General features: G+C 50.1%; 2 protein-coding genes and 1 non-coding gene across 3 annotated transcripts; 2 read left to right on the forward strand and 1 right to left on the reverse strand.

Moving 5' to 3' along the window:
• The first annotated feature begins 727 nt into the window (after positions 1-727).
• Positions 728-5,084, forward strand: SOX12 (SRY-box transcription factor 12). The gene has a single exon (XM_077112036.1). The coding sequence runs from the start codon at positions 728-730 to the stop codon at positions 1,664-1,666; it is 939 nt and encodes a 312-aa protein (XP_076968151.1). The 3' UTR covers positions 1,667-5,084.
• Positions 5,085-9,935: 4,851 nt separating this feature from the next.
• LOC143653444 (U6 spliceosomal RNA) lies at positions 9,936-10,040 on the reverse strand. Its single transcript, XR_013161268.1, has one exon. It is a non-coding gene; the product is annotated as a U6 spliceosomal RNA (small nuclear RNA).
• A 4,965-nt stretch (positions 10,041-15,005) lies between these two features.
• Positions 15,006-21,092, forward strand: NRSN2 (neurensin 2). The gene is made up of 4 exons (XM_077160119.1): positions 15,006-15,063; positions 17,227-17,399; positions 17,649-17,843; positions 19,443-21,092. The coding sequence occupies exons 3-4, from the start codon at positions 17,658-17,660 to the stop codon at positions 19,866-19,868; spliced, it is 612 nt and encodes a 203-aa protein (XP_077016234.1). The 5' UTR covers positions 15,006-15,063; positions 17,227-17,399; positions 17,649-17,657; the 3' UTR covers positions 19,869-21,092.
• Positions 21,093-27,672: the final 6,580 nt, after the last annotated feature.

Raw genomic sequence — 27,672 nt, forward strand, 5'->3', positions numbered from 1 at the left:
AGCCAGATGGGAAGCACGCGCGGCGCCCCCACCCTCCCTCTAGCCCCCAGCCTAAGAAAAGAAACCGACCTCACCCGTTTCCCCCAATCCCAGCCGCGAGACCGCCCAACCCGCAGTCTGAGCCCGCCCCGCCCCGGCGGCCAGCGATTGGGAGATGCAAATACCGGGTTATCTGCCCAGCAACGGGTGACGCGCAGCCCGAGAGCGAGGCGTGGCCCGGCCGCAGCCCAAGCGGGCACCTCGGTGTTTACACGGGGCGGCCCCGTGCGCGCCGCAGCGGCCCGCAGACGGCGAGGGGGGAGGGGGTGGCGCGCGCGCCGGCGGGGCCGCGCGGGGAGAAAGACACTGGAAGGCGGTGGCGGCTGGGCGGGGAGCGGCGCGCGCGGGCCGCGGCGGTGCAGGCGGCCGCAAGGAGAGCCCGCGGGGGTCCAGGGCTCCGGGGGCGTGATTCCTCGGCTCCCGCTAAACAATGTGTGGGGTGCGGCAGGGCGCAAGTTGCCGGAGGCGGCGGGGGCGCGCCGAGCCCGCCTGAGACCTCGCCGCTGACCTTCTCCCCCCGCCGTCCGTTGGGACCGAGCGCCCAGCTCCTAGCTCCCCAGCTCGCGGGGGCCGGGCCGAGCCGCGGGGCGGGGCCGCCCCTCCGTCGCCGCTGCCTCCTCCCCCATCCCCAGCCGCGGAGGATGCGGACGGTCCCCGGCGGCGTCTAGCGGCCCCGGGCCCAGGCGCGATGGTGCAGCAGCGGGGCGCGCGGGCCAAGCGGGATGGCGGGCCGCCGCCCCCGGGGCCCGGGACGGCCGAGGAGGGGGCGCGCGAGCCCGGCTGGTGCAAGACCCCGAGCGGGCACATCAAGAGACCGATGAATGCATTCATGGTGTGGTCGCAACACGAACGGCGAAAGATCATGGACCAATGGCCCGACATGCACAACGCGGAGATCTCCAAGCGCCTGGGCCGCCGCTGGCAGCTGCTGCAGGACTCGGAGAAGATCCCGTTCGTGCGGGAGGCGGAGCGGCTGCGCCTTAAGCACATGGCGGATTACCCAGACTACAAGTACCGGCCGCGCAAAAAGAGCAAGGGGGCGCCCGCCAAGGCGCGGCCCCGCCCCCCCGGCGGCGGTGGCGGCAGCCGGCTCAAGCCCGGGCCGCAGCTGCCCAGCCGCGGAGGCCGCCGAGCTGCGGGAGGGCCTTTGGGGGGCAGCGCGGCGGCGCCCGAGGACGAGGAGGACGACGACGAGGAGGAGCTGCTGGAGGTGCGCCTGGTGGAGACCCCCGGGCGGGAGCTGTGGAGAATGGTCCCGGCGGGGCGGGCTGCCCGGGGATCCGCGGAGCGCGCCCAGGGACCGTCGGGCGAGGGGGCGGCAGCCACTGCCGCCTCCCCAACACCGTCGGAGGACGAGGAGCCGGAGGAAGAGGAGGAGGCGGTGGCGGCAGAGGAAGGCGAAGAGGAGACGGTGGCGTCGGGGGAGGAGCCGCTGGGCTTTCTGTCCAGGCTGCCCCCTGGCCCCACCGGCCTGGACTGCAGTGCCCTGGACCGCGACCCAGACCTGCCGCCCGCCTCGGGTACGTCGCACTTCGAGTTCCCGGACTATTGCACCCCTGAGGTTACCGAGATGATTGCGGGGGACTGGCGCCCGTCTAGTATCGCCGACCTGGTTTTCACCTACTGAGCCCACCGTCAGCGGGGCGCGCACGCCCCCAAACCAGCTGTTTACATACAGGAATCAGGTATTGGGGCCCCTCGGAGGCCGAGGCTGGCACCCCATCTCCCGCGCAGCCTCCCCCCTCCTAGACGTGCCCTTCCCCCTTCAGATCCAGACATGCCCCACCCCCGCAGACACACCCCAAGGCAGCCCAACCCCCACTCCTTCTCTGACATCCTGGCCCCTCCCACCTGGCCCCCTCCCGCGCAGCCACCAGCAGCCAGCCCCCCTCCGATACACCTCCCTTTCTCTCCTACGGACCTGCACCCCTCCCCCACTTTGCACACGCCCCTCCTCTTGGCCGGAGGGCACGCCCCGTCCCTTGCTCCAAAAATCCCTCCGCCTTCGCTCAGCCCACCCCCACTTTCGGTTAGGTGGGCGCTCCGTTTGGGCGGTACCGCGCGCTCCTCGGAGGCCCAGCCCCTCCCACGGGAGGGGGAGGGGCGCGCTCCCTTTACCCCTGGTGCGCTCGGTCCCGCCCCCCTCTCGCGCATGCTTAATGCTTCTTGGGAGGAGGGGGCTGGTCCCAGCCGAGCCGCACGCCTCTGCTGGCTGCGTCGGGGAAGAAGGGCAGCGGGTGGAGAGCGATCCTGAGAAATCCTGTGATGCGGTAACCCTCGGCTTCCTCTCAACCCGACCGGGCGTCACTGCCTTAATGGGAGGAGCACTCTCAGGGGGAGAAAGAGACTAGTTGGCCCAGAAGGATAGGCTTGGAGCCTGGAGCTCTCCCCACTGGTGTGGCCCCTTGTATCTTACGGGGTCGCCCGCACCCATTTACGCGCACACCCCTCCCCAGACTGCGTGATTGCCCTCACAGCTTATTTTGGTCCCCAGAAATGTGTCCTTACCCCACCTGGGAACTGGGGGTAGAGTCTTTCTTTGGAACTCCGCCGAGAGGGGAAGGGACTGCTCAAGAAAACGCAGAACCAAAACACCCACCAGTCCGGGGACAGGGTTCCTTTTGCGCCTTCCTCCTACTCCGCCCCCCCCCCCGGAAACGCCCTATCACCTCAGGGCATTCTTCCATCCTGGGTCCCTGCCAAAGCCCTTTTCCTCCCGACTCCCTCCTATCCCTCAACTCCGCCTCGATACCCACAGCCACAGCATTCATTGGGACAAACGGGCACGTTGGTGCCAGGGGACTGAGGCACGGTAATTGATGGGGTAGCTGAAGACCCCTGCTTATAAAGAGACAGCTTGAGACGGGTCATCGACCGAGCCCAGTGAAATTGAGACTGTGGGTTCAGAGCGGACAGGAGGACATTGTGTCCAGTTCAGGGTTCCCTGGGGCCCTGCCCCTGGTGCTGTTAACCCCCTCTCCAACACCCCCCCCCCCCCGCCCCTCCGGCCTCCCACAGTCCCCTTGCCCTCACTACCTGTATCTCACCGGCGATGTGTTCATCCTCCGGGGTGGCACACTCACTCTCATTCACACACACAAATCTCAGGAACAAACGGTCCCAGAGTCCTTCGCGACCCCTGCCCAGGGTCTCTGCAGGTCTCTGCCCCACGCGTTCCCTTCGCTGACAAAGCCACCAGCTGCCTCCTTTAAGCTTGGTGCTCCGGCTCTGGGCCTTTCTTGCGCTCTCTTTCTCTCTCTCTCTCTCTCTCTCTCTTTTTTTTTTTCTTTTTTTTTAAGAAAACAACAATAACTAAAAAAGACAATGAAAAAAATGAGAAAATGTCATGTGAGTGAAGAGGTGTCACTGTTTGTGGTCATGGAGAACTAGTCTTGTAGCTGAGGGCAGGGGTCCCTCTTTCTGGGGCACTGGCACCCACAGCAGGACTTTGGCCAGTCTGATGCCAGGACTGAATAAAGTGTATTTGCCCCGACCTTGCCCTGTGGTTCTGCATGTCTGTGCTTTCCCTCAACCCTCCATGAACACTTTGCCCTGTTCAAGTTCATATGATTTAGCTGCATTCAACCCCATGCAGGAAGAGCTGGGTGCCCTACGCCAGGCACCTGGCACATCTAGGCCTCTTACTCCTCAGTTTCAGGACCCCTGATCTTGACTAGGAATGGCACCTATCCTTGCAGGTGCCCTGCAAATAACAAATGAGGGAGGGAGTCTGGGTGGATGATGGCTTTATGACCCATTGCGGGGTGAGGTGGCATGGAGGGGCACTGCTTACTGCTACCAGTTGTGACCCTGTGGGAAAGCAACTCAGGGAGTTCAGATTTTTTCAGGAGAATCTGGGAATGTGGATGTTTCTATGAGTCAACTCAATTTATAAGTGAATGCTGACTCTAATATTTTTAAATCCTGTGGACCAAATGAGCAGGTGTGCAGGCAGGTTTGGTCCAAGGTGATTAGTTTGACCCTGTCCTTTCCAAGGACTGGAGCAGGGTAGGGCCACACTGACTGGGATCAAAGCCTAACTCCACCATCAAGTGAGTACCTGTGCCACCTTGAGTCATTTAACCCTGCACACTTCTTTTCATCTGTCTAAAGTGGGAATGAGAACAGTACCTGCTTCACAGGATGAAATACATTGTATCACTCCATTGTCCAGAGGAGGAAACTGAGGGGAGGATGAAGTAACTTGCAGGAGAGTCTGCAAGCAGCCAAGTCAGAATCAGGACCCCAAATCCTGGTGCTGGTCCTTGGTGCAGTGCTGCTTCAGGGTGCTGCATCCTACAAGAACCTTCAGGGTAGACGAATGGCTGATGGGTGGGGTTGGTCCCTGCACCTGGCATGGTGTCTGGCACACATTGGCCTGCTGTGAAGTTCTGTTGAATGAGTAGTGAAGAGCAACAGAAGTCTCAGCGATTCCTGTCCTTGAGTTTCTTACCAGTGTGTTTTGGAAACTAAGATCAATGCTTTTCCCTTCTTTGTCCCATGACACCCTCCCCCAGTACCTCTACCAGATTCAGTGAATTCCTAAACTTGGGCAAAGCCCCTGCTTACCCAGCAAGAGCCAAGGCTGGGTCCGCAGATCCCACAGAAATCTTTAAAAAGGGGCTATAGCAGGTTTGGAGGGCTGGGAGCATGCAGAAATTGCCATGGCCACTTCCTCTCAGCTTCTCTGGTTAGAAGCAATATGGCAAAAATCCTATAAGAAGGGTTAGAGTTGCAAAGATGTAAAAGATGGGAATATGTGCCTCCCAGAAAACCCTTCAAGGAGTGACTTGCGCAGCTTTGGGAAGGAGGATCAGTGGATACTGCCTCTGCTGCAGAGAGCCACCTCCCTGCGACCTGCCATCCCAGGGCAGTCTGCACCTGGGGCAAGGTGAGGTGTGACAGCCTGGCTGCTCAGGACTCGCACCAGGACTCCCGCGAGGGTGGCCAAGGCTTTGCCAGGCATGCAGTTTGATTTCTTCCTATGCCCAATCCTGCTTTTTCCCTTTTCTTTTTACAGGTTTTGATCCCTAATAAACATCTTGCACCCCAAACTTAGTCTCATTGTTTTTTTTGGGGAGCATCCAGTTTGCAGTGGAGGATGCAGAGGTCTGGACAAAGAGAACTGGCTCACTGGCCCAGCTACCACAGCTAGGCACCCTGCATGCCCTAATCTTGGGAGAAGTCTGCTTTTCAACCATCGGCGCCAACCCAGGGCCCTCCCCTTTCCAAGGTCATGAACCGGTGGGCATCATTTAGAAACCTCCAGCCTCAGCCCACAACTCATTCTAGAACCTTTCACTCATGCCATTCTCACTCACAGTCCCCTCTCTGCTCAAAGCCAAGAGGTTCCACTCAATGCAACCTTGGAAAAAGGAGGGAAGTTATCGATCTATGCTGGTGCAAACGCTCCAACTGAATGGCCAGAGAGCAAGACAAGGCTTGGGAGGGACATAATGCTGGAGACCTTGGGCAAGGTTTTTCTTTGCAGGCCTCACAGTTTCCCCATATGAAAGTAGGTCTACAAGAGATCATCTCTATTGATGTTTAGGTTCCTTCAATTTCTGAATCTGATCTGTGGAAGGTAGAGGGAGATTATGGGGATTTCTGGGGACACCTAGTGGCCAAAGGAGTAGGAAACTCAAGTTCTGTGCACTTGCCAGCGAGGGTGGAGGAGTGACCCACTGGAAAAAACTGATTTCAACTCCAATCTCCCTCCAGTCACATAGTCACTGACCCCTTGCCAGCCTTATGCACTACACTATTTGAACCTTACTAATTCTGAGGCTTTAAAGATATTATTTATATATGTTGCCACAAACGTACTCATTGATTATTTAACAGTTTCCCCTGGTCAGAAGTCCGGGAATGATTTAGCTGAGTCCTCTCCTCAGAACCTCACAGAACTGCAGTTAGGACGTGTGCAGGGCATAGTCCTTTCTGGAACTCAGGGTTTCCTTCCAAACCAGGCTGTTGGCAGAACTCATTTCCCTGCAATTGGGCCATTTTGCTGAGGACTCCTGTTCTGGTTGCTGGAATGCAACACACCAGAGACGGATTGGCTTTTAATAAAAATTTATTTCGTCAGTTCTTCAGAGGAAGGGCAGCTGACTTTCCACTGAGGTTCTTTCTTACATAGGAAGGCACAGGGTGATCTCTGCCAGCCTTCTCTCCAGGCCTCTGGGTTCCAACACCTTTCCCTGGGGTGATTTCTTTCTGCATCTCCAAAGGCCTAGGCTAGGCCTGGGCTAAGCTGCGAGTGCTGAGATGTGGTATGCTGAGCTGCTTGGGCTGTGCTACACTGAGTCTCTCATTTAAGCACCAGCCAATTAAATATCATTCATTGCAGCAGGCATACCTCCTAGCCAACTACAGATGTAATCAACAACAGATGGGGTTCACATGCCATTGGCTCAGGTCCACAGCAATAGAACTAAGCACCTTCACCTAGCCAAGTTGACACGGGAATGTAACTACCGCATGTTCACCCCTTGTCAACTTGGCAATTACACTCATCTCCTTAAACAATATTAAAGTGCGAAAAATTTTCTTCTAGCTGTGGACCTATGAATCTCAAAACTATCTGGTGCCAACATGCAAAGGAGGACATTCACAGGATACAGGTCTTCATTTCCATAGTGAGAAATTGGAAGGGACACAGGGGTCACAAGATCCAAACAGTTCTGAAAACCTGCAGAGCAAAGACCATTGGATTTCAAAGTCTGAAAGTCATTTGTCCCTCAGCCTTAGAAAGTGGCAGTCCCACCCTTTCCAAGGGCCTATGCAGTGGCCCACCTCTTTGGGGAAAGTTGTTGGAACCCAGAGGCCTGGAGAGAAGGCCAGCAAAGATCACTGTGCGCCTTTCCACGTAAAAAAGAACCTCAGTGGAAAGTTAACTGCCTTTCCTCTGAGGAGCTAATGAAATAAATCCCCTTTTATTAAAAGCCAATCTGCCTCTGGTGTGTTGCATTCCGGCAGCTAGCAAACTAGAACAGGTTTTGGTACTGGAGAGTGGGGTGCTGCTGCAGTTTGCAAATACCAGATACGTTGGAACGGTCTTTTGGATGGCTAAGGGGAAGATTTTGGAGGAACTGTAAAGAGAATGATGGAGATGTCTTGAAGTGCTTGCTGAGGGTAAAGGGAACATGGAATGGGTAGTGGAAGAAGGTAGTGATAAATACGAACTATCACCACGTGATCAGTTACAGAAATGAGGACTGTGATGCTGTTTTGTTCCCGTTATACTATTTAAATTGTAAGATATCAAGTTTAAGAATGAATATTACCCAAGGACTTGCACCCTATTGTGGAGAGAGTTAATGTGTTTCCACTTATATGCAGAACAGTTGAGTATTGTTAGGTGAAAGAAAAAAAAATGTGTGTTTTAATGTTTTTTATTTAGAAATTAGGTATGGTTTAAGGTGATACGTATAGCTGCCAAGTTGTCAAGGGGTGGACTGTCATGGTCAGGTTCGTCTGTCAACTTGGCCAAGTAGTGGTACCTGTTTTTCTGGTTGGGCAAGTGCTGGCCTGTCTGTTGCGATGAGGACGTTTCATAAAATTAGATCATGATCATATCAGCTGCATCCACAGCTGATTCCATTTATAATCAGCCAAGGGGAGTGTCTTCTGCAGTGAGTGATGCTCAATCTAATCACTGGAAGCCTTTTAAGGAGGATTCAGAAGAGACAGGCTCTCTTCCTGCTTCGGCTGGTGAGCCTCTCCTGTGGAGTTCATCCAGACCCTCCATCGGAATCATCAGCTTCACAGCCTGCCCTGCGGATTTTGGACTCTGTGTTCCCATGGTCACGTGAGACACTTTTATAAATTTTATATTTGTGAGTGTTCTCTGTTGATTCTGTTTCTCTAGAGATCCCTAACTAATACAACTCTCAAATCTGTACTTTCATCCCCAACATTGCCAGACTTGTACGTCCTACTGCCTGCTTGTCATCTCCACTGGGATGTCTAATCAGCACCTCAAACTTGACAAGTCTGAAAGTGAACTCTTTCACAACTCTCCCAAGTCTTTTCCCCCACACTGCATCTTCATATCATATCAGTAAAAGGCTAAAAATAATGCAGTCGTCCTTGACTCCTCTTTCCCTTGTAACTTCATATCTTTTATAACCCCTTTGCTCTACCTTCAAAATGTGCCCTGCATCCTACCACTTCTCACCTCTTCTGCAGCTCCGATCCTGGTCCTGGCCTCCACCATCTGTCCTGGACCACAGCCTCCTCACAGGGCTCCTTGCTTTCTCCTTAGTGCTACTCACAAGCTTACTTTCCATGTAGCACCCAGAGGGATCTGGCTAAACTGTAAGTCAGAGGATGGCCCTCCCTTCTGTTTGGTTTCTTTAATAATTTCCATTTCACTGTTTGTATTCTCTTTGTGTTCATCTGTTGTTCCCTTGATTTCTTTACTCTTTGTCCATGTTTTCCTTTAGCTCTTTGAGCATATTCAGGACCATTTAAAAAAAAAGTCTTTGTCTGAGATGTCCCAGGTTTGGTCCTCCTCATTAGTGGTTTCTACTGCTTTAATCTCCTTTGCCTGAGCCATCACTTCCTGTTTTATATGTTTTGTAATCTTTTGTTAAGACCTGGACATTTTTATATTTTAATGCATTATCGTGGGAATCTAGACTCTGAGACCTCTGTATCGAGCTAGCGGGTGACAGAGCTTATCTTGAATGCCAGGAGCTGATAAAAGGAAGTGGGCTAGGGTAGGGGGGTAGGAGAGGGAGAGGAAAGCATCTTTTCCAGTCTTTGCAGATTGACCTGAATCTTCTCACCCTTGACTGAGGCAGGGCCTGTGGATACATTTTCAGTTCCTGGGTGCTCTTTTGAAAACACAAATCTGACACTGCCCAAAACTGTTTGGTGCTTTCCATTATCCACAGAATAAAGTCTAAAATACTTGGTCTGGCATTCACAGCCTTTTACAGTTGACTCCTTCACTCTTTTATAGACTCAGCTTCAGCTCTACCCTCAAACTGTGCCTCAAGCATGCCATACCAATGGCAGCTCCCAGACCATTTGTCTTTGCTCTTATGGGGGAACTTGGGCTAGTTACCTTGCCTTTTTCCCCCAAATTGTGGTAAAATATACATAACATAAAACTCATTTTAGCCATTTTAAGTGTATTGTTCTGTGACATGGGGTATACTGACAAGTGGTATCCTTCACCACTATCTATTTCCAGAATTTTTGCATCATTCCAAACACATGCTCACACCTGTTAAGCAATAACTCCTCATTCCCTCTCTCCGCCAGCCCCTGGAAAACCACTATACTATTCTGCTCTTTTTGAGACCTGGACATTTTGATGACCCGACTATGGATTTGTTTATTCTAAGTATTTCATATAAGAGAAGTCATACAATATTTGTCCTATTCTATCTATTTTATTTCACTCAACACAATGTTTTCAAGGTTCATCTATGTTGTGGCATATATCAGAACTTCATTTCTTCTTACAGCTGAATAGTATTCCATTGCATGCAGACCCCATACTTTGTTTATCCATTCATCAGTCGGTGGATATTTGCGTTGCTTCCACCTTTTGGCTACTGTGAATAATACTGCAGTGAACACTGGCGTACAAATATCTGTCTGAGTCCCTGCTTTTAATTCTTTTGGGTATATACTTAGAAGTGGGATTGCCATATATGGTACGTCATATCATACGGTAATCCTATGTTTAACTTTCTGAGGAATTGCTAAACTGTTTTCCACAGCAGCTGCACCATTCTACCTTCCCACCAACATTGTACAAGGGTTTCTATTTCTACTCGCCCTCGTCAACACTTGTTATCTTCTTGTTTTTAAATAACAGCTGCCCTAGTTGATGTAAAGTGGTATCTCATTGTAGTTTTGACCACATTTCTCTAATGGCTAAAAAGTATGAAATGCTTTCTGACTTGCATGTCATCCTTGTGCAGAAGCCATGCTAATATTCTCTTTATTGTTCCAATTTTAGTATATTTGCTGCCAAAGAGAATACTCACCTTGACTTTTTAAAAATTTATTTATTAATTAAAAAAAATTTACATCTGAAATAAAACATTAACATATATAATCAGTAATTCACAGTATCATCACTTAGTTGCATATTCATAATTTCTTAGAACATTTGCATCCATTAAGAAAAAGAAATAAAAAGACAATAGAAAAAGAAATAAAATGAAAACAGAAAAAAAAAACGGAAAAAATCACCTTGACTTTTGAGGCCTCAGTTTCCCCATCTGTACAATGAGAGAAATTTCTTAAGGGCATATCCATTCTGGCACTTTAGGAATCTTTGAAAAGAATGAGGGAGAAAGGAGTTTATAGCCAAACCAGTCTGTCTTCTTGCTTCTTCAGGGTTGCCTAGCAATGGATGCCAACCCTCTCCCCCTCTCCCTCATCCTTAGTTTCTTAGCAACCCAGTTTCTCACCATCAACTGATTTTTGGGCTTCCATTTAACTAAATGTCAAGTTCTCCTCTTTCTCCTCCCCCAAAACCTGAAGCCGAGAGTCTCTTTGGAGACCAGGACAACGACCTCTCTGGCTTTTATTCAGAGTATGGCTAATTGTCAGGTACTCCTTAGTGCTTTCTTTCTTCTCTTGTGTGTATTTGGCAGTAGAGTTTGGACAAAATCTGAGTAGGCCATTTGAATCTAGTCAGTTCTTAGGTTTGCTTTATTTCTTTGTTTTCTGACCCCAAAGCTTTCTTTCAATTTGATAGCAGCTATTAGGAATAAGAGATGGCAAAGCCACACCTCTAACATGATGCTGGTCCTAAATCATTTTTTGCATCTGAGAAATTTTACAGATTTTTCACTCAAAGCATCTTAAGGTACATTCTCTTACTTTAATTTATTTTAGTCCTAAGATACTTTAATTAATAAAGAAGTTTTAAAAATTCCTGTGAAAGCTGCACCCTTAATCTAATCTTTGCACTGAAGCATTTTAAGGAATTGAGATTTTACTGTGCCCCACACCATATAAAAGCTCATCTCTTTCTATTTGGGTCTAGAAACTTTTAACTTCTCCAGCTCTTCAAGGACTGAAATTTCTGAACTCTGTTTCCTTTTTTTTCTGCTTGCAAACTGGCCAGTTCTTTGCTGGGCTCATCTCTCTTGAATATTTTGACAAATGCAGCCAAAGGTACCCATATAGCTGCTTCCCAAGTTACTGCAATAAAAGTTTTACTTCTGCATTAACAAGAATTACCAACTTTCCTGCCTGCTACCCAACTACTAAGTTACTGCCAGATACTTCGGGTTTAGTTACATAAGGACCCTACTTCTGGTACCAATTTCCTTTTCAGGGTAGGCTGGACTGTCCCATGGTAACAAATTAACTCTGAAACATCAGTGGGTGAATACAACCAGGTCTACTTCTTAACAGAGAAAGAACAGAGTAATTGTGACTCTCTAGAGCAGCTGTCCTCCACTTAGGGGCTAAACAATCCAGTCCACTTCCCTCTTCCAACTGCACCATGTCAGCATGTAGCTTCCATAGTTGTTATGGCAGAAAAGATAACTAGAGAGTCATGTACCATTTAAAACTGCTGTAGCAGTTTTAAAACATGGTCCCCCAATTATTTGACATTTCTCAAATTTGACTCCTTGAGAAATTGGGGAGTATGACTCCTCCCCTTGAACCTGGCCTCTGGGACCAACAGAATACAGAGGAAGTGATACTGTGCCCGTTTCTAAACTCTGACCTTAAGAAACCTACAGCTTTTTCACCTCCTGTTTCTTAGGGTGCTTATTTTTGGGATCTAGCTAATAGCTGTAAGGAATCTCGAAAACTTATGAAAAGGGCCCATATGGAGAGAAACTGAGGCCTCTGAACCTCAGTCCCAGCTGTGCTCCCATCCAACAGCCATCACCAACTTTCCAACCATGGGAGTAAGCATCTCTGAAGTGGGTCTTTCCAGTCCTGCGTGGAGCCACTCCAGCTGATGACAGTGGAACAGATTTGAGGTTTCCTGATGATATCTGCCCAAATTGCAGATTTATGAGCAAAATAATAATAACAATTCTTTTAAGTTCTTTTAAGTCACTAAATTTTGGAGTGGTTTGTTTTGCAGCAATAGCAAGAACAAATGCTTTGACCCAGAAGTGACATGCCTTGCTCTGCTCGTAGCTCACTGGCCAGAGCTATTAACATGGCTTTGTCTCATCTCAAAGGGACTAGGAAATGTATGTGAAATATATGGAAATTTGGGGAGCAATGCATGCATCTACCACGGGGTTTAAATAAAACCTCTTTGGTAAGGTGATATATGAGCAGAGTTCTGAACAAAGCAAGACACTAACTATGCAGATACCTGGAGAAAGAGCATTCAAGGCAGACAAACAAGTGCAAAGGCCCTGAAGCCTTGAGGTAGGAGTGTGCCTAATGTGCTTGCTTAGCTCATTCAAAGAATATCAATGAGACCAATGTGGCTAGAGTATATGAGTGAGGGAGTAGGAAAAAAATGAGATAAACAAAGTAAGGCAGGGATAGAACAAGTAGGTAGATCACCTAAAGCCTTATAGATTATAGTAAGGGCTTGTTTTGTTGGATATCTACTGTTACAGAACAAACTGTCCCACAACATACTAGTTTAAAACAACACCACTTTACCACCTCTCAGGTTTCTATGGTTTTACTGGGCTCAGCTGGGTGGTTCTTCTGCTCATATGTTATCTGGGAGCTCAAGTGGACAGGAACATTCAAGATGACCCACTCATGTGATGCTGTCCAAAATGGTAATTGATGCTGACTGTGAGCTGGGAGTTTGACAGAGACTGTCAACTGGGGCACCTATATCTGTTCTCTCCATGTGGCTTGGACTTCTCCAGTATAAAAGGGAGCATACCTTAGGCGAGCGTTCCTAGAGGGGTAAATGGAAGCAGCCAGTCTTCTTGAAAGCTATGTCCAGAACTGCACAATGTTACTCTATTATGCTCATGGATTCTGCGTGTCAGGAATCCAGACAAGGCACAGTAGGGACAGCTTGTCTCTGCTCCACAATGTTTGGGGTTCCAACTGGGAAGACCTGAAGGCTGAAGCTGATTTGAATGACTGGGGACCCAAATTATCTGGTTGCTTCTTCACTAACTTGCTTGATGGCTGAACTGAGTTGTCTTGAAGGTGAGACTTAGCTAGGACTGTGATGCCTTCAAGTGCCTCTATGTGGTCTTCTTCACAGCATGGCAGCCTCAAGGTAGGCAGACTTCTTGAATAGAATCTCAGAGCTCCAAGAGCAAGTACTGTGACAGAAGTTGCAAGGCCTTTTATGTCTTAGCCTTGGAAGTCAGAGTGTCAATTCCACTGTACTCTGTTGGTTAAAGCAGTCATAAGCTAACTCCAGGTTCAAAGAAAGGGTACATAGAGCCCATTTATCTTTAGGAGGGGTGCTAAAGAATTTGGCAATCATATTTTAAAACCACCACAGGTTGCTTCCAATCTTTTGCTATTCTTATTGCTCATTTTACCCCCAATTATCTCTTGAATTCATTAATCTTTCTGTGAGCACACTAGCCAAGACACCGTCATCTTTGATCTGCAACAAAGCCATAGGCTTTCTCACTGTGCTCTCTGCTCTTACCCCTCCATCCTGTTCTCCTGACAGCAGCCAGTGGTATCTTTTCAAAGTACAAGTCGATTGCATCTCTCCTCTCCTTATGACCCTCCCATGGCTCTCCACTACTCTTCGGTTGAAGTCCAAAATCCTTTCCTTAGTCTACAAGGCCCTACAGGGTCTCGCCTCGCCTGCCTCTCCTGCTTCATCTTCTGTCACCCGTTTAGGTCTTTAGTTTGAGCTCTAGGAGTTCCTCCCACCCCTCACCTACACACACAGTTTGAGTAAGTAGTTCATATAAAGCACTTAGACAAGCCTTTTGCACATAATGATCATCACATGTGGCCGTTATTACAAGCCTGTGTTCAGAAAATATTTCCTAAGCTGCCTTCTCAGTGCCAAGCACTACGTGAGGCTTGGAGATTCAACTGAACAAGAAAGATGTGGTCCAAACTTGCAGATCTCATTCATCCCATGTCTCCAGCCCTAGCCCAAGGAGACAGAAGGGATGCTCAAAGCATGAAGGTGTGTTTGTGCAATGGCGCCTGACAAAGCTCAGAGGCATGATGACTTTACCAACACAACAAATGTGGGACAAAGCAAGGCTGAGAGCACAAGACATGGAATGAAATAGATGACAGCTACTTGCAAGGCCTGCTTCTCCCAGGGGATGTGTAGTGGGTACACACTCCCTAAGGCAGAACTTGGGGGAAGATGGCGTGGAGAACCATGGAGTTTGTCTCATTGGCTCCTTCCAGAGAAGAAAGGGTAATTCCCTTGTCTCAGCATCCCCCACAACCCACCAGCTCCCTTCTCAAGGTAAGGGGGACTCATCCTTAATGAGGGGTAGGGGCTCAGAGGATGGAAAGAGGATGGGGGAGGGTCAGTGAGGGTCTCCGTGAGAGATAAGGGCTGCAGCAGCAAGCAGGAGGGAACTTCCTGAGTCGAGGCCCAGTGAGATAGGGGTAGGGCTCAATGGTGGGGTGGGGGCTGGGAGAGATGGGAGTTTGTGAGGAGGGCCGGGAATCAGGAGGAGATAGGAGTTTCTATACCGAGGTGGGGGCTCCACGAAGGGGAGAGAGAGCCAGATAGAAGACTGAGGACACAGTGAGGAGATGCAACCTCAGTGACAGGATGAGTCTTCAAGGATAGGAGTGGGGGCTTGAAGGGGTGATAGGACTTTCGGTGAAGACTTTGAGGGGCTTCATGAAAGGTTGAGGCCCAAGGAGGGTGGGGGGTTTGTGAGGAGCCGGGGGTCTCTGAAAAGAGAGAGGAGCTCCGGGAAGGGACAGGGGCTCGAGCAATAGGGCACGGCAATCTGCAGAGCCAGCCCCTAGGGCGGGCAGCCCCTTCCACCTCCCGCCTCCGTATCACCCCCGCCCCGAATGCGGCGCAAGCGCGGACCCAACCTACTCTTGCTCTACTCGGGCTCCTGCTCGCGCTCGGCGAAGGCAGCAGGCGGAAAGGTGAGCTCAGCTCCTGCTCCGCGCGCGGCCCGACCCCCACCCCGCCCTCCCCAGGGCTCTAGGCCATTCCTCCACCCTTACCCCTGCCCGCACCCCCAACCTTGGCCGCGTCCCGCCCGAGGACCCCCAGGTCCTGGCAGCCTCGGGCTTTGGGAAGTGAGGTCCCAGGGAAGTGCAGGGGCGGGCACGGCAGCAGCCCCGTCGCCCCTCCACCCCAAGGACTGGCGGACTGAACGGAGCCTGCAAAGGACAAGACCCCACCTCTCTACAATAAAACCATTCCCACCGCTCTTAGTCTCAGTCTCCCTAGGGAAGAGGATGTAGTTCATCTCAACCAGAGGACGGGGGGTCCAGCAGAAGCAGTGATGCGGGGGGAGGGGAGGATGGGAGGGTGGCGGGGCGCTGACTTTCCTGGCCTAGCTCCCCGGGAAGACGCCCCTTCTCCCGTCCTGGGCAGCGCCCTGGAGGGGGCTGGGGGTCAGGGAAGGAGAACCACGAGTGAAGCGGTGGAGAGGCGAGCGACTCCATCCATCTCAGGCCCTCATGTCTGTCACCTCCCCTGTATACCAGCCTCCCCTCGCCTTCTTCGCTGCGCTCTCCCGCCTCGGACTCCGCAGCCCCCTCCTCTTCCCGCTCCCTTCCCACGGTGCTGCTCCCCTCTCCAGGCTAGGGACGGCTCCCCAGAGGTTCCCTTGGCGACACTCGTCCGGGGTGCCCGCGCTAGGTTCTCAGTATCCACTCCCTTCCTGCTCCCCCCACTCCCGACAGCCCCCCTATAACCCCTAAAATGGAAGGGGGGAGGAGGCAGAGGCAGAGGCCGGACGAAGAGGGAAGGGGAGAAAGTCAAGGTCACCTTCCTTCTCCGGTGCCCGCAGGATTGAGGGACTTCTATGTTTGGGGCAGGGGCCTGTGGGTGTCAGGGGAGGAGCTGCCCCCTCCCCAGGGCCCTCGCTCCGGCCTAGGGTCCTTAAATATCGGTGGCTGCCTTGAGGCGCCGAATGCCCGCTGTCCCCCTTTCTTTCCTGAGATCGGGGCGTCCCCGGCGCGGCAGCCTAGGGCTGGCCTAGGGCTGGCCCCGCACTGGCCACGCCCTCCGCAGGGCCGGGCCACGCCCACCGCCCGGGGAGGGGCGCGCTCTGTCCAGGCAGTTCCTCTCTTCTCAGCTTTCCGTCCCTGCCTACTCCCCGTTCTCTGCATTTTTCTTTTTTCTTAATTGCCCCCACCCCCACCCCGAACTGTGGGTTGGGGGAGTGGAGAGCCGTGATTTATGAGCAGGCTTTGTCCTCAGCAGTCAGCGGGCTCGTGTGGGTTCTCAGGGTGGGGGTGGGGGTGGGTTCCAAGAAACACCCCTCCCCCAACCCACACTGTGTGTGTGTGTGTGTGTGTGTGTGTGTGTGTTTGTGTGTGTCTATACGTGTGTATGTGTCTGTGTTCCGTGGTTGTGCTGCGTGTTTGTCTGTGTCTATTTGGATAGGTCCGTGGTGCTGGGAGGTGGTGTGTGTACGTGTGTGCTGGTTGGTCTTGTGTGGAGGAATTTGAGACTATATCTGATTAGATGTGAGAGGCTGGAGATGTGTCTTATCCTTCAGAGTTGGCAGTTTTATTTTATCTGCAGCTGCCCAGAGGCCCAGAGGCCCAGAGGCCAGGAGGGGCCCAGGTCACTATGTGGGGAAGGGAAACCGCCCTCAGCCCCACGCCAGGACCTCCCGGCTTTGGTTTTAACCTTCGGCTTTGGTTTTAACCTTCGCGGTGTGTGAATTCATGAGTACCTTTCATTCCCCAGGCCTCAGCGGCCCCATATGTGAAAAGAAGATGGATTTTACTAAGAAATCTAACAAACCCTGAGCCTGAGTCCCTAATCCTGAGAGCCCCTGACTTTCATTTCCTGGGGAATGAAGATTCTTTGGGATCTGGAGGCTGTTACCTTCCAAGGGTCAGCCCCCTGGGGAGGATCTTTTAGGGCCTTGCAGTTTGGGGAGCCCAGATGACTGGACAAATGTCAGCCGTGACGATTACCCCTAAGAGGGTCCTGAAGGCAGGCGCAGATGGGGTGCAACAAGATCAGGGTTAAAATGATAATAAATTATGGTAATAGGAATCAAATAGTTAACATTTCTTTGCACCATGAAGCAGGTGTGATCATCTGCCCTGGCATTTTTGCAGGTGTTTTTTTGTTGGATTCGCCTTGCTTTACAGATGAAGAAACTGAGGCTCAGAGAAGTGAAGGCACTTGTCTAAGGTCACAAGCAAGGGAGCGGTGGATCTGGGATTCCCATCCAGGCAGTCGGGCTCCAGAACCCACCGTTCCGGCCACTGGGCAGCCCTAGAGTAAGCAGGTATGCTTAAGGACACCTATATAGGCAGGTCCTGGACTGAGCACTTCAGTGCATTGGCTCAATCACAGGGTACTTAGGGAAAGACAGGCTGGGATTCCAGAAGGCTGGACCGTGCTATGAGGTAGAGGGTCTCAAAGGGGGAGAAGTGGGTAGGGCGTAAAGGTTTGGGATGGTGGGTGTTGGGGGGGTGGCCGTGGACAGCAACCACTGACCCTTCCCTCTGTCAGCTGCACCTTGCCTGCCCCACAGGGATCCGTGATGCCAGGCTGTGACCATTCCTGTGGCTACAGCCGTGACCCCAGTGTGGAGGACAGCAAGTGGTATGGGGTCCGCTCCTATCTGCACCTCTTCTATGAGGACTGTGCAGGTATTGCCCTCAGTGATGACCCTGAGGGGCCCCCGGTTCTGTGCCCCCGCAGACCCTGGCCCTCCTTGTGCTGGAAGGTAAGGCTCCTGTGATGAGGAGGAGATGAGACTGAACTTGAGGGTTGATGAAAGGAGATGAGACTGAATTTGAGGCTTGGGGAACAGAAAAAAAAGAGTTTACACAGAGTTAGCAGTCTTGTGTGTTCAATCAACACACCCCTAACTGAAATGGGTTTTAAAAAATAAAGGGAAAATATTGCTTATTTTAGAGAAGAGACCAGCAGTTTGACACCTTCAGGCAAAGTTTGATCCAGCAGTGCAACCATCAAACCCAGGAGAGGTCAAGGTTTCTCTTAGTCTCCTGGCTCCCAGTGGTGCCTGCATGTCTGTCCGCCCATGTTGGCTTCGGCCTCTTCTCACGTGTTCCCCAAATAGCTGCTACAATGCTGATACTCACATCTTCACTCCATGCCATCAAAGTGAAGTCAGAATTTCCTCCAGTAGTCCTTCAGAAAAGAGAAAATTATTTTCATTCACGGAAGTCCTGTCCGGCCCATCCTGGACCAATTACCATGAGAGGCAGGAAGTGCGATTCATCCCACTCAAACCTTGCTGAAGTTTTCCAAACATAATTTGGGGTACTGTTGATAGAACAGGAAAAAGACGTGAGAGAGACAATCAAGGCCCATAATGCCACGGACCCCACACAGGTGAAGGTGTGGAGGTGGCAATGAGTCGAGGCCCTACAATGGACACAGCTCTGTGAAATACCATGGGGAGATTGAAACACAGAGTCCCTCCTCTCTGCTTTCAAACAGCTTCTACTCTAGTGGGGAGACGAGGTGCCACCTGTGCAGAGAGATTGCACAATCTCGGGTCAGGTATGCAAAAATTGCCAGGAGAGGAAATGTTCTTAGTGCCTGGGGGATTGATCAGGGAAGACTTTCATGAGGAAGTAAGCACATATTTATCTATTTATTTAGCACCTACTTATGGCCAGGCACTGTGCAAGGCTCTTGGGGGACAGCAGATTTAAGATATCATCCTTGTCCTTGAGGAACTCCTAGCTGTGGTTCTTAGTCACTCAGCAAATATTTATCCAGCTGCCGCCCTGTGCCAGCACGTGCTAAGCATGGAGAGTACCTGTTGCTCTTGTGGGGCTCTCAGTCCAGTGGAACAAGAATATCACTTACATAGTAACCAAAATGCATGTCAAAGTGTGCACCAAGGTGAATGCACCAAAAAAGGAATAGACAGAGTGTTTGCACGAGTACAGGAGTGGAGGACCAGCCCAGTCTAGGAGTATCCTGGAAGGCTTCACAGAGGAGGTGAGGTTTAAGACAAGATCTGAAGGATCTGTAGGAGTTAACCCAACAGAGAAATAGATGATGATGGACACAGGGATAAGATGGGACCCAAGTAAACACAAGAGGCAGGACTCAAGGTGGCAGGAAAGCCATCTTTGGGCGGAAGCTGGGAAAGAGATTAACAGAGAGGCCCAAGGTTCCAAATAGAACGTGACAGTTGAACCCCCCATCGATTAGATCCCAGCAGGTATGTTCTCTAATTCCTACCTCAAAACTATACCAAAGGATGACCTTAAAATTCCACTGGGATCCAAGTTGATCCAGGCTCCTGGCTGGCCCTGACTACTTCTGTTCTGCTGCCTCTCCCCAGATCAGCCTGTCCTCGGGCACCCTGCTTCTGCTGCTGGGTGTGGCGGCCCTGACCACTGGCTATGCGGTGCCCCCCAAGCTGGAGGGCATTGGTGAGGGGGAGTTCCTGGTGCTGGATCAGCGGGCAGCCGACTACAACCAGGCCCTGGGCACCTGCCGCCTGGCCGGCACAGCGCTCTGTGTGGCCGCCGGGGTCCTGCTGGCCATCTGCCTGTTCTGGGCCCTGACCGGCTGGCTGAGCCAGGACACCAAGGCAGAGCCTTTGGACATCGAAGCCGACGGCCATGTGGAGGTCTTCGGGGATGAGCCAGAGCAGCAGCTGTCCCCCATCTTCTGCGATGCCAGCGGCCAGTCATGGTTCCCACCCCCTGCCAGCCCCTTTGGCCAGTCTTCTGTGCAGACCATCCAGCCCAGGCGGGACTCTTGAGCTGCCCACATGGCCACAGAATAGAAGCCAGACCTCGGCCCTACACCCTTCCTCTTCCCTTCCACACCCCGTTCCCCCATTGCTCCCCCATCTTCTCCCTTTCAACAGGGCCCCTTCCATCTGTGTCCCCACAAGGCCCAACTCCAGATCAGAAAGTCTGGAGCTCAGATCCCTGTGCTGCTTCCCGAGAGAGCCCAGTCCTTCCCCAAGTCCTCCTAAAACTTCCACCCCTCCACTCCTTCCCTAGACCTCCCAGAGGCAGAAAATCTCTCTCTCAACCTGTCCCTACTCTTCTCGGTGTGACCTGGAGCCAAGCCCCTTCCTTACTTTTCAGACCATCTGTCCAGCCGCTGCACTATGAGAGGTTTCTAGTCCTTTCTCCCCAGGGCAGGAGCAAGGGTGGGGGAGGGGCACAAGGGTCATTCTCATCCCCCAGGACCCCTCAGATGGGGCAAAAATGCTCACTTGGGCTTTCCCCTCCAGGCACAGACGTCCCAGTTTTCCCTGACATATGTTTTCTGCCTGAATTTTGGCATCGGATTCCATCACAGGCTATTGTTAACCCTGGTTTGCAGATGAGATTGCCTAGGAAGACACAGGAGAGGGGATGCGTCTAAGGTCACACGGCAAGGCAGTCCCCAGAAACTCCAACCACATCTCCGGACTCCTCCTGGACCAGCTCTTGTTCCGCAGCTGGTGCAGGCCCTTACAACCTTCCCGGTACCCCGGGGACCCCCAGGGGTCAGGGGCAGGTTTGGCCCATGGAGGCTAGCCGGAGGTCTGATGGTCCCGAGTGGCTTGGAAGATCATTTGCACATGGATGTAAGTGGTGACTAAGAACCAAGGGGCAGGGGAAGTGAGAAGTCTTTGCACTTGAGATGCGCCCACCTGGAAACCAAGGCCCACAGGCTCTGACCCCGACTCTGATAGCAAATATGCCCTCTTGGCAGGACACATTCAGGCCTCAATCTTACAGGCCCCCCAGCCAGAGCCATTGTCTCCCGTCTCCACCACAAGGCGGAGCTCCAAGGCAGCTGGAGGGAAGCGCTCGTGGCTGCACCTCCCAGCCCAGGGGCTGCCACCACCCTCAGTCTCACAAGAACCTGGACTCGCCTCCTAGAAGGGTCCATTGTCCTCCCTCCCCGACCAGGCCAGGCCCTACTGTCCTTGTGCCTTGAGCCCTCTCTCCGTCCTGCACCCTGCTCAGCCCACCTTCTCTGTCAATAAACAGCTGGGATGGATGCTGACGTCGCTTCCTCTATGAGAAACACACCTCTTGTGCGCTGGGCACTTGCATCAGTTGTTTCTCTTGTTTGCTCTTCACAGCGACCCTCGGAGAAGGGGATGATTGATGATTATTCTCTTCTCACAATGAGATAACAGAGAGGTGAAGTCACTTGCCTGAGGTGTCCGCGAGGTGGGTTTAAATGCTAGCCTGAGTGGGCCCCTGCCTGAGCCTAGGGCTCCTGCCCGTGGCTGGTAAGGACGTGTCTCAGCCATCTCTCCACCCACTGCCCCCATCCCAGGCCAAACTGAGGTAGACAGACAAGGACAGTGAGGTGAGAGGGAGCGTCTGGGGAAGGGGACTGATACCAAAGCTGACATCTTCTCCTGGGCAACGAGAACAGCTGATACCTGTTGGAACTTTCCAGGGCCCCAGCCCTGTTCCCAGGGCTTTACAGACAGAAACTCACTGCACCCTTAACAGCAACCTTTGAGGTGGGGGCCATTATTCCCAAACCTTGCTCCCAAACTTGAGGCTTGTTTCCAACCTCATTCACCCCAAACTGTCCTCCTATCCACCCTGCACCCCCAACCCCCCCAAACCTGCCCCAGGGCACTGTCCACATCTTAGTGACAGCTCATCCTTCAGTCCACTGCAGCCAAAACCTCAGTCATCCTTGGTTTTTCTCTCTCACATCCCAAATCCAATCCATCAGCAAGTCCTGTGAACCCAACCTTGGAAATATATCCTGTTCCAAACAGGTGACACTTCTCACTGTCTCCACAGCTAGCTCCCTGGTCTACACCACCATCACCCTTTTTTCTGGATTATTGGCCAGCTTCTGTCTGGTCTCCCTGCCTCCCTCTTTTGCACACCACTCCCCACACCAAATCTGATCTCCACGGGGCAGCTGGACAGAGCCTGTTGAAACACAGGTGTCAACTCATGTCCCTTTTCTGTTTAGAGCCTATCCATGGCTCCCCCCTCACTCAGAATCAAAGTCAGTATCGTCACTGGGACCTACAAGGCCCTACGCGATTGTCCCTCCACCGCTTCTCCTGCTGTGACCTCAATGCCCACCCCCGCCTTCTTGTCTCCTCTGCAGCCACAGTGGCCTCCCCATTCCTCCAGCAAGTCAGGCCTCTGCCTCAGGGCCGCTGCCTAGCTCTTCTCTGTGCTGGAATGCTCTTCCCCTGTCAACCTCTCGCACAATTCCCTCATCTCCTTCATGTTTATGCTCATATGTCACCTTCTCAGTGGGGTCCACCCTAAGCACCCCATTTAAAAATGCAACTGTGCCTCTGTTCCCCATTCCCTGTGCTCTCTGGAGTTGGTTGGTTGCTTTCCCATGGTACCCATCACCTTTTAATATACTATATAATTCACTTATTTATTATATCATTGCTCATTACCTGTCTACTCCTGCCACAATATAACCTCCACAAGAGCAGGGATCTTCGCTTGCTTTGTTTAATGACATATCCCAAGGGCCTAGAACAGTGCCTGGCACGTAGGAGACACTTAATAAAACTTGATTGACTCAATCCTAGTTTTACAGACAAGGACACTGAAGCTTAGCGACATTAAGCAACTTGTCCAAAGATGTAGGGCTAGCAAGTGACAGCGCTGTGATTCAAATGCAGGCACTTGGACTCCAGAGGCCACTGGCCAGACTGCCACGCAATACACACTGGCCTCTCGATTTGAAGGCCCAGAGCCGGGAACAGGACAGCAAGGGCCGACGAGTGTTTCTGGATGATCGATGCCACGTGCAAATGTGAATAGTGTTAACAGATTCTGTTTATCTGGAGAAGTTGGAAATACCAAGTTTTACATGAAATATAAAATGTATCTAATTAAAAAGTTGACTAAGAATGGTGCAAGACCAACAAAGCATTCTCAGGGAGAGCTTCAACCCGCGGGCAGCTGAGAGCGGCTTCTTAGCCACACCCTCCCGGAGTGTGATCACGGCCAGGGAGAGAATTTCATGCTGACTAAACCGTCCAGGCAGCCGAGTCTTACTCCCACCCCACCCCGAATATCTGTGTCACATCAGCTTTCCTTCCCAGCTCCACGTGAAAAGCCACCTGTCACCCCAATAAACCCCAGGCCACCGTAAGCCCAGGCTTCACCGAGCATCCCATTCCGAGAAGCAGGATCCAGGAACCAAATTAGTTACTAACAATGCCAGTTGTCACTCTTATCCCGTGAAGACTGTTAAAGGAGCTTCGTTTCTACTCTTGCGTGTGACTAATGGGAGTGTAAACTGGTGCGCTTGCGAGAGTGACGATGTGGCAGTGTCGAAAAGAAAATACACATGGCCTTTGATCCCTTTCTCTTGCGGGATGTATCTGTAGGTTAAATTCTACATGTTGGAACACGGTAGCATCGTTTGTAATAGAAAATGTTTGGAAACAAGCTAACTGTTCACCGGGAGGGGAACTGGTTAATAAAGGATGGTATGCTCATACACTGGAACTCGGACAACTCTCCCTTGCAGGACAATTCCAGTTAATAACTCTAGAAGGACTGATAGAGAAAAACCACTATGAGAACACCACAGCAGTAACTGCTGCAGCAGGATCTACCATTGAAGGCTAAAATTAGGTGTGAAACTTTAAGGCGAAACAGAGCGTTTGCATAGTCTCAGAGCATCCCCCCCCCAAAGCATTTAATAATTACTGTGTGGGTTTTAACATAAATCCACAAGATTCTCTGCTACTCCACACACACACACACCCCAGAAGGCAGGGCTTAATTCCCCTCCTCTTGAGTTCGGGGTGGACTTAGCAACTTGTTTCTAACAAATAGAATGTGGGAAGGGAAAAGTAGTGACTTTACAGTGGAGAAATCTGGCAGATACCCACTGTGCTGGTTTGAATTTATAGACCCCAGAAAAACTATGACCTTTAATCCTCATTCAGTATTTCTGGGTGGGAGTTTTTTGATTGTCCATGGAGAGGTGACCACCCAATTGTGGGCGGTAACTTTTGATTAGATGATTTCCTTGGAGGTGTGTCTCCACCCATTCAAGGTGGGGTTGCTTACTGGAGCCCTTTAAGAAGGAACCATTTTGGAAAAAGCCACAGAGCCCACACAGCCAGAGACCTTTGGAGATGAAGAAGGAAATGCCCCCGGGGGAGCTTCGTGGGGCAGGAAGCCCAAAGAGAAAGCTAGCAGATGTCGCTATCTTTGCCATGTGCTTTCCAGTCGAGAGAGAGACCCTGAACTTCATCAGCCTTCTTGAGTGAAGGTAACCTCTTGTTGGTGCCTTAATTTGGACATTCCAATAGACCTGATTTAATTGGGACATTTTCACAGCCTAGAACTATAAAGTTGCAACTTAATAAATTCCCGCTTTTAAAAGCCATCCTGTTTCTGGAAATTGCATTCTGGCAGCTAGCAAACTAGAGCAACCACTTTATCCAAATAATCAAGGTTAGTATCACCAGTAACAAATCATGTTGATGTCATGCACCCCCTGACATGATGTGGTGAGAAAGACACCTCACCTCTGTGGTGGTCTTCACCTAAATCCATAACTTCAGCTTACTCGTGAGAAAACCCAACCTGAAGGGTAGGCAGTCTGCAATGTTTCTGACAAGTATTCTTCACAATTGTCAAGGTCATGAAAGACAAGGAAAGGCCTAGAAATTGTCAAAGGTTGGAGGAGGCCAAGGGACATGGATAAAGGAAGTACAGGAACTCTTTGTATTGCCTCCGAAATTCTTCTAAAGAGCTACAATTATTTCTCAATAAAAAAATCTTTAATATACAATTGTTCTAGTGAATAAAAAGGTATTTGCAAAGTCCTCTTGGGGGAATGGTGAGAAAGGGGGAAAATTCTACTTCCCCAAGTGGAGAATTCTTGATATTCTCACAAGCAGTGGGGACAACCAAAGCCCCCAATCTTGGAGTTGGTTCATATGAAACTTAACCCTACAAAGGATAGACAAAGCCTACTTGAAATTAGGCCTAAGAGTCACCCCCAAGAGAACCTCTTTTGTTGCTCAGATGTGGTCTCTCTCTCAGTCAATATGACAAACAAACTCACTGCCCTCTCCCTGTCTATGTGGGACATGACTCCCAGGTGTACGGATCTTCCTGGCAAAGTGGGTCAGAAATCCTAGAATGAGCTGAGACTTAGCATCAAGGAATTGAGAAAGCCTTCTTGACCAAATGAGGAAAGAGAGAAATGAGACAAAATAAAGTGTCAATGACTGAGAGACTCCAAACAGAGTCGAAAAGTTATCCTAGAGGTTATTCTTACGCTTAAATAGAAATCACCTTTTTAGTTAAGGTGTAACAGCCTCTCTGTTACACCTTAACTGCCTGAAAATGAAGAGCTGTGTTCCAATAGCCATGTTTCTTGAGATGATTATATAATGATATAGCTTTCACAATGTGACTGTGTGATTGTGAAAACCTTGTGTCTGATGCTCCTTTTATCTACCTTATGGACAGATGAGTAAAACATATGGATTAAAAATAAATAAATAATAAGGGGAACAAATGTTAAAATAAATTTAATAGATTGAAATGCCAGTGATCAATGAGAGGGAAGGGTAAGGGGTAGGGTATATATGAAATTTTTTCTCCTTTCTTTTTATTTCTTTTTCTGAATTGATGCAAATGCTCTAAGAAATGATCATGATGATGAATATACAACTATGTGATAAAAAAAGAAAAAAATTATGTTTACATTGTATGTTTATTGGTTTTATTAATAAAAAATTTTTAAATACAATTGTTCTACTAGAAATATAAATTAGTTCTTGCAAGAATTACTTCAAAGATATGATTCGTGTACAAAGAGTGTTTAAGTCCAGGGTACAGGGGAAAACTGCTATTACATGCTATGACCTATGTTCAAAAGGAAACCATCACCACTACCATAGCAACAGCAGAGGTAAATAATGGGGGGGAGGGACAGGAGTTAAGAAGAGGTTTAGATTTCCTATTTGGCAAGGGTGTATTTATTGGTGTTCTATCTCTTGGGAACAATGAAATTATCTAAAATTGAAAATGTTGATGGGCTGGGGACTTTGGACACTATACCTGATGGCTGGTAAATGCAGGTGGCTGAAGGATGCACTGACTGAGAAGTAGATTAGCAAACGATGATGTATACTTATGAATGAAGGTTGTGCTGCTACAAAAAAGGAATGAAGTCGTGAGGCATGCAATGATGTGAATGAATATGTGGGACATTTGGTGAGTCAAAATAAGCAAGAAACAAAAGAACAACAATGGTATGGTTTCCTTTAGAAAATGCACATAAGAAAACAGGGGCCTAGATTGTAAGCTTTTATAGCAGACACTAAATCCAGAGTGGTAGCTATTAATTCTGGATTTCAAGAAGTCAATATATATATAACCCGATATTCAGAGATAAGAACAAAGCCGATCAGGCTGGGTTTACAGTAATTCAGGACACAAGGGTAAGGAAGACAGTGTCTATATTTTAGAACCACACATATTCTTTGAGATTTAAAGAAGAAATGTTTATTTGGTCTGGAACTGAAATTTTCTGTAGTGCATAATCTGACTCAACCTATCTGTATAGCTCATTTGAACAACTGAAACACAAGAAGCCCAGAATAAGAAAGAGGTCCTTTAATCCCGTATAGATTAATGTAATGCCTAGATACATCCTAAAGTATATTACGTAGATAATCAAAAAATATTGGCGGGTAGGCCACGGTGGCTTACTGACAGTTCTCACCTGCCATGCCGGAGACCTGGGTTCACTTACTGGTGCCTACCCATGCGAAAAAAAAAGTACTGGCAAAGGCCCTTGACGGATGGGAGAAAGAATATGCAGCTCTTAAACTTTATCATCAGGGAATCCCCAGATACTGTGTCAAATTTTCGGGACACCCAAATCAATAGGCCATCCCCTTGATCCTGAGGCTTACTCTTGTGAAGCTTATGTAGGTAGCAGAGAAGCTTAGACTACCTATAGGCATGCCTAAGAGTTACTTCTGGAGGACCTCTGTTGTTGCTCAGATGTGGCCTCACTCTCTCTAAGCCCAACTCTGCAAGTGAAATAATTGCCCTCTATCCCATGTGGAACATGACATCCAGGGGTGAAAGTCTCATTGGTGACATGGGAGATGACTCCCAGGGATGAATGCAGACCTGGCACTGTGGGATCAATAATTCCATCCTGACCAAAAGGGGGAAAAGAAGTGTAACTAATAAAGTATCAGTGGCAGAGAGAGTTCAAATAGAGTTGAGAGGCTACTCTGGAGATTGTTCTTACGCAAGCTTCAGGTTGACCTTGCTACCTATCATAACCTGCCAATCCCCAACCAGGACCATTCTAATCAATCCTAAAGAAAACCTAGGGCAATATATAAGATTCTACAAGGGTTCCAGACACAAGAGTAACCTTCCAGAAACCTACAACCTCCAGAAGATTCCCTTGATCAGATAAGTCCTGAAACCTAGAGGGCCCAGCCTCTCCAGAACATCAGATAGTTCCATCTCCCTACCCCATATTAGTGACAGACACTTCCGACATGAAAAATTTAGAATTGCCATAGCCCAAACACCCTTAAAGAGAGGTATGGAAAG

The sequence above is a fragment of the Tamandua tetradactyla genome, chromosome 1, assembly GCF_023851605.1.
Source record: "Tamandua tetradactyla isolate mTamTet1 chromosome 1, mTamTet1.pri, whole genome shotgun sequence".
Lineage (NCBI taxonomy): Eukaryota > Metazoa > Chordata > Mammalia > Pilosa > Myrmecophagidae > Tamandua > Tamandua tetradactyla.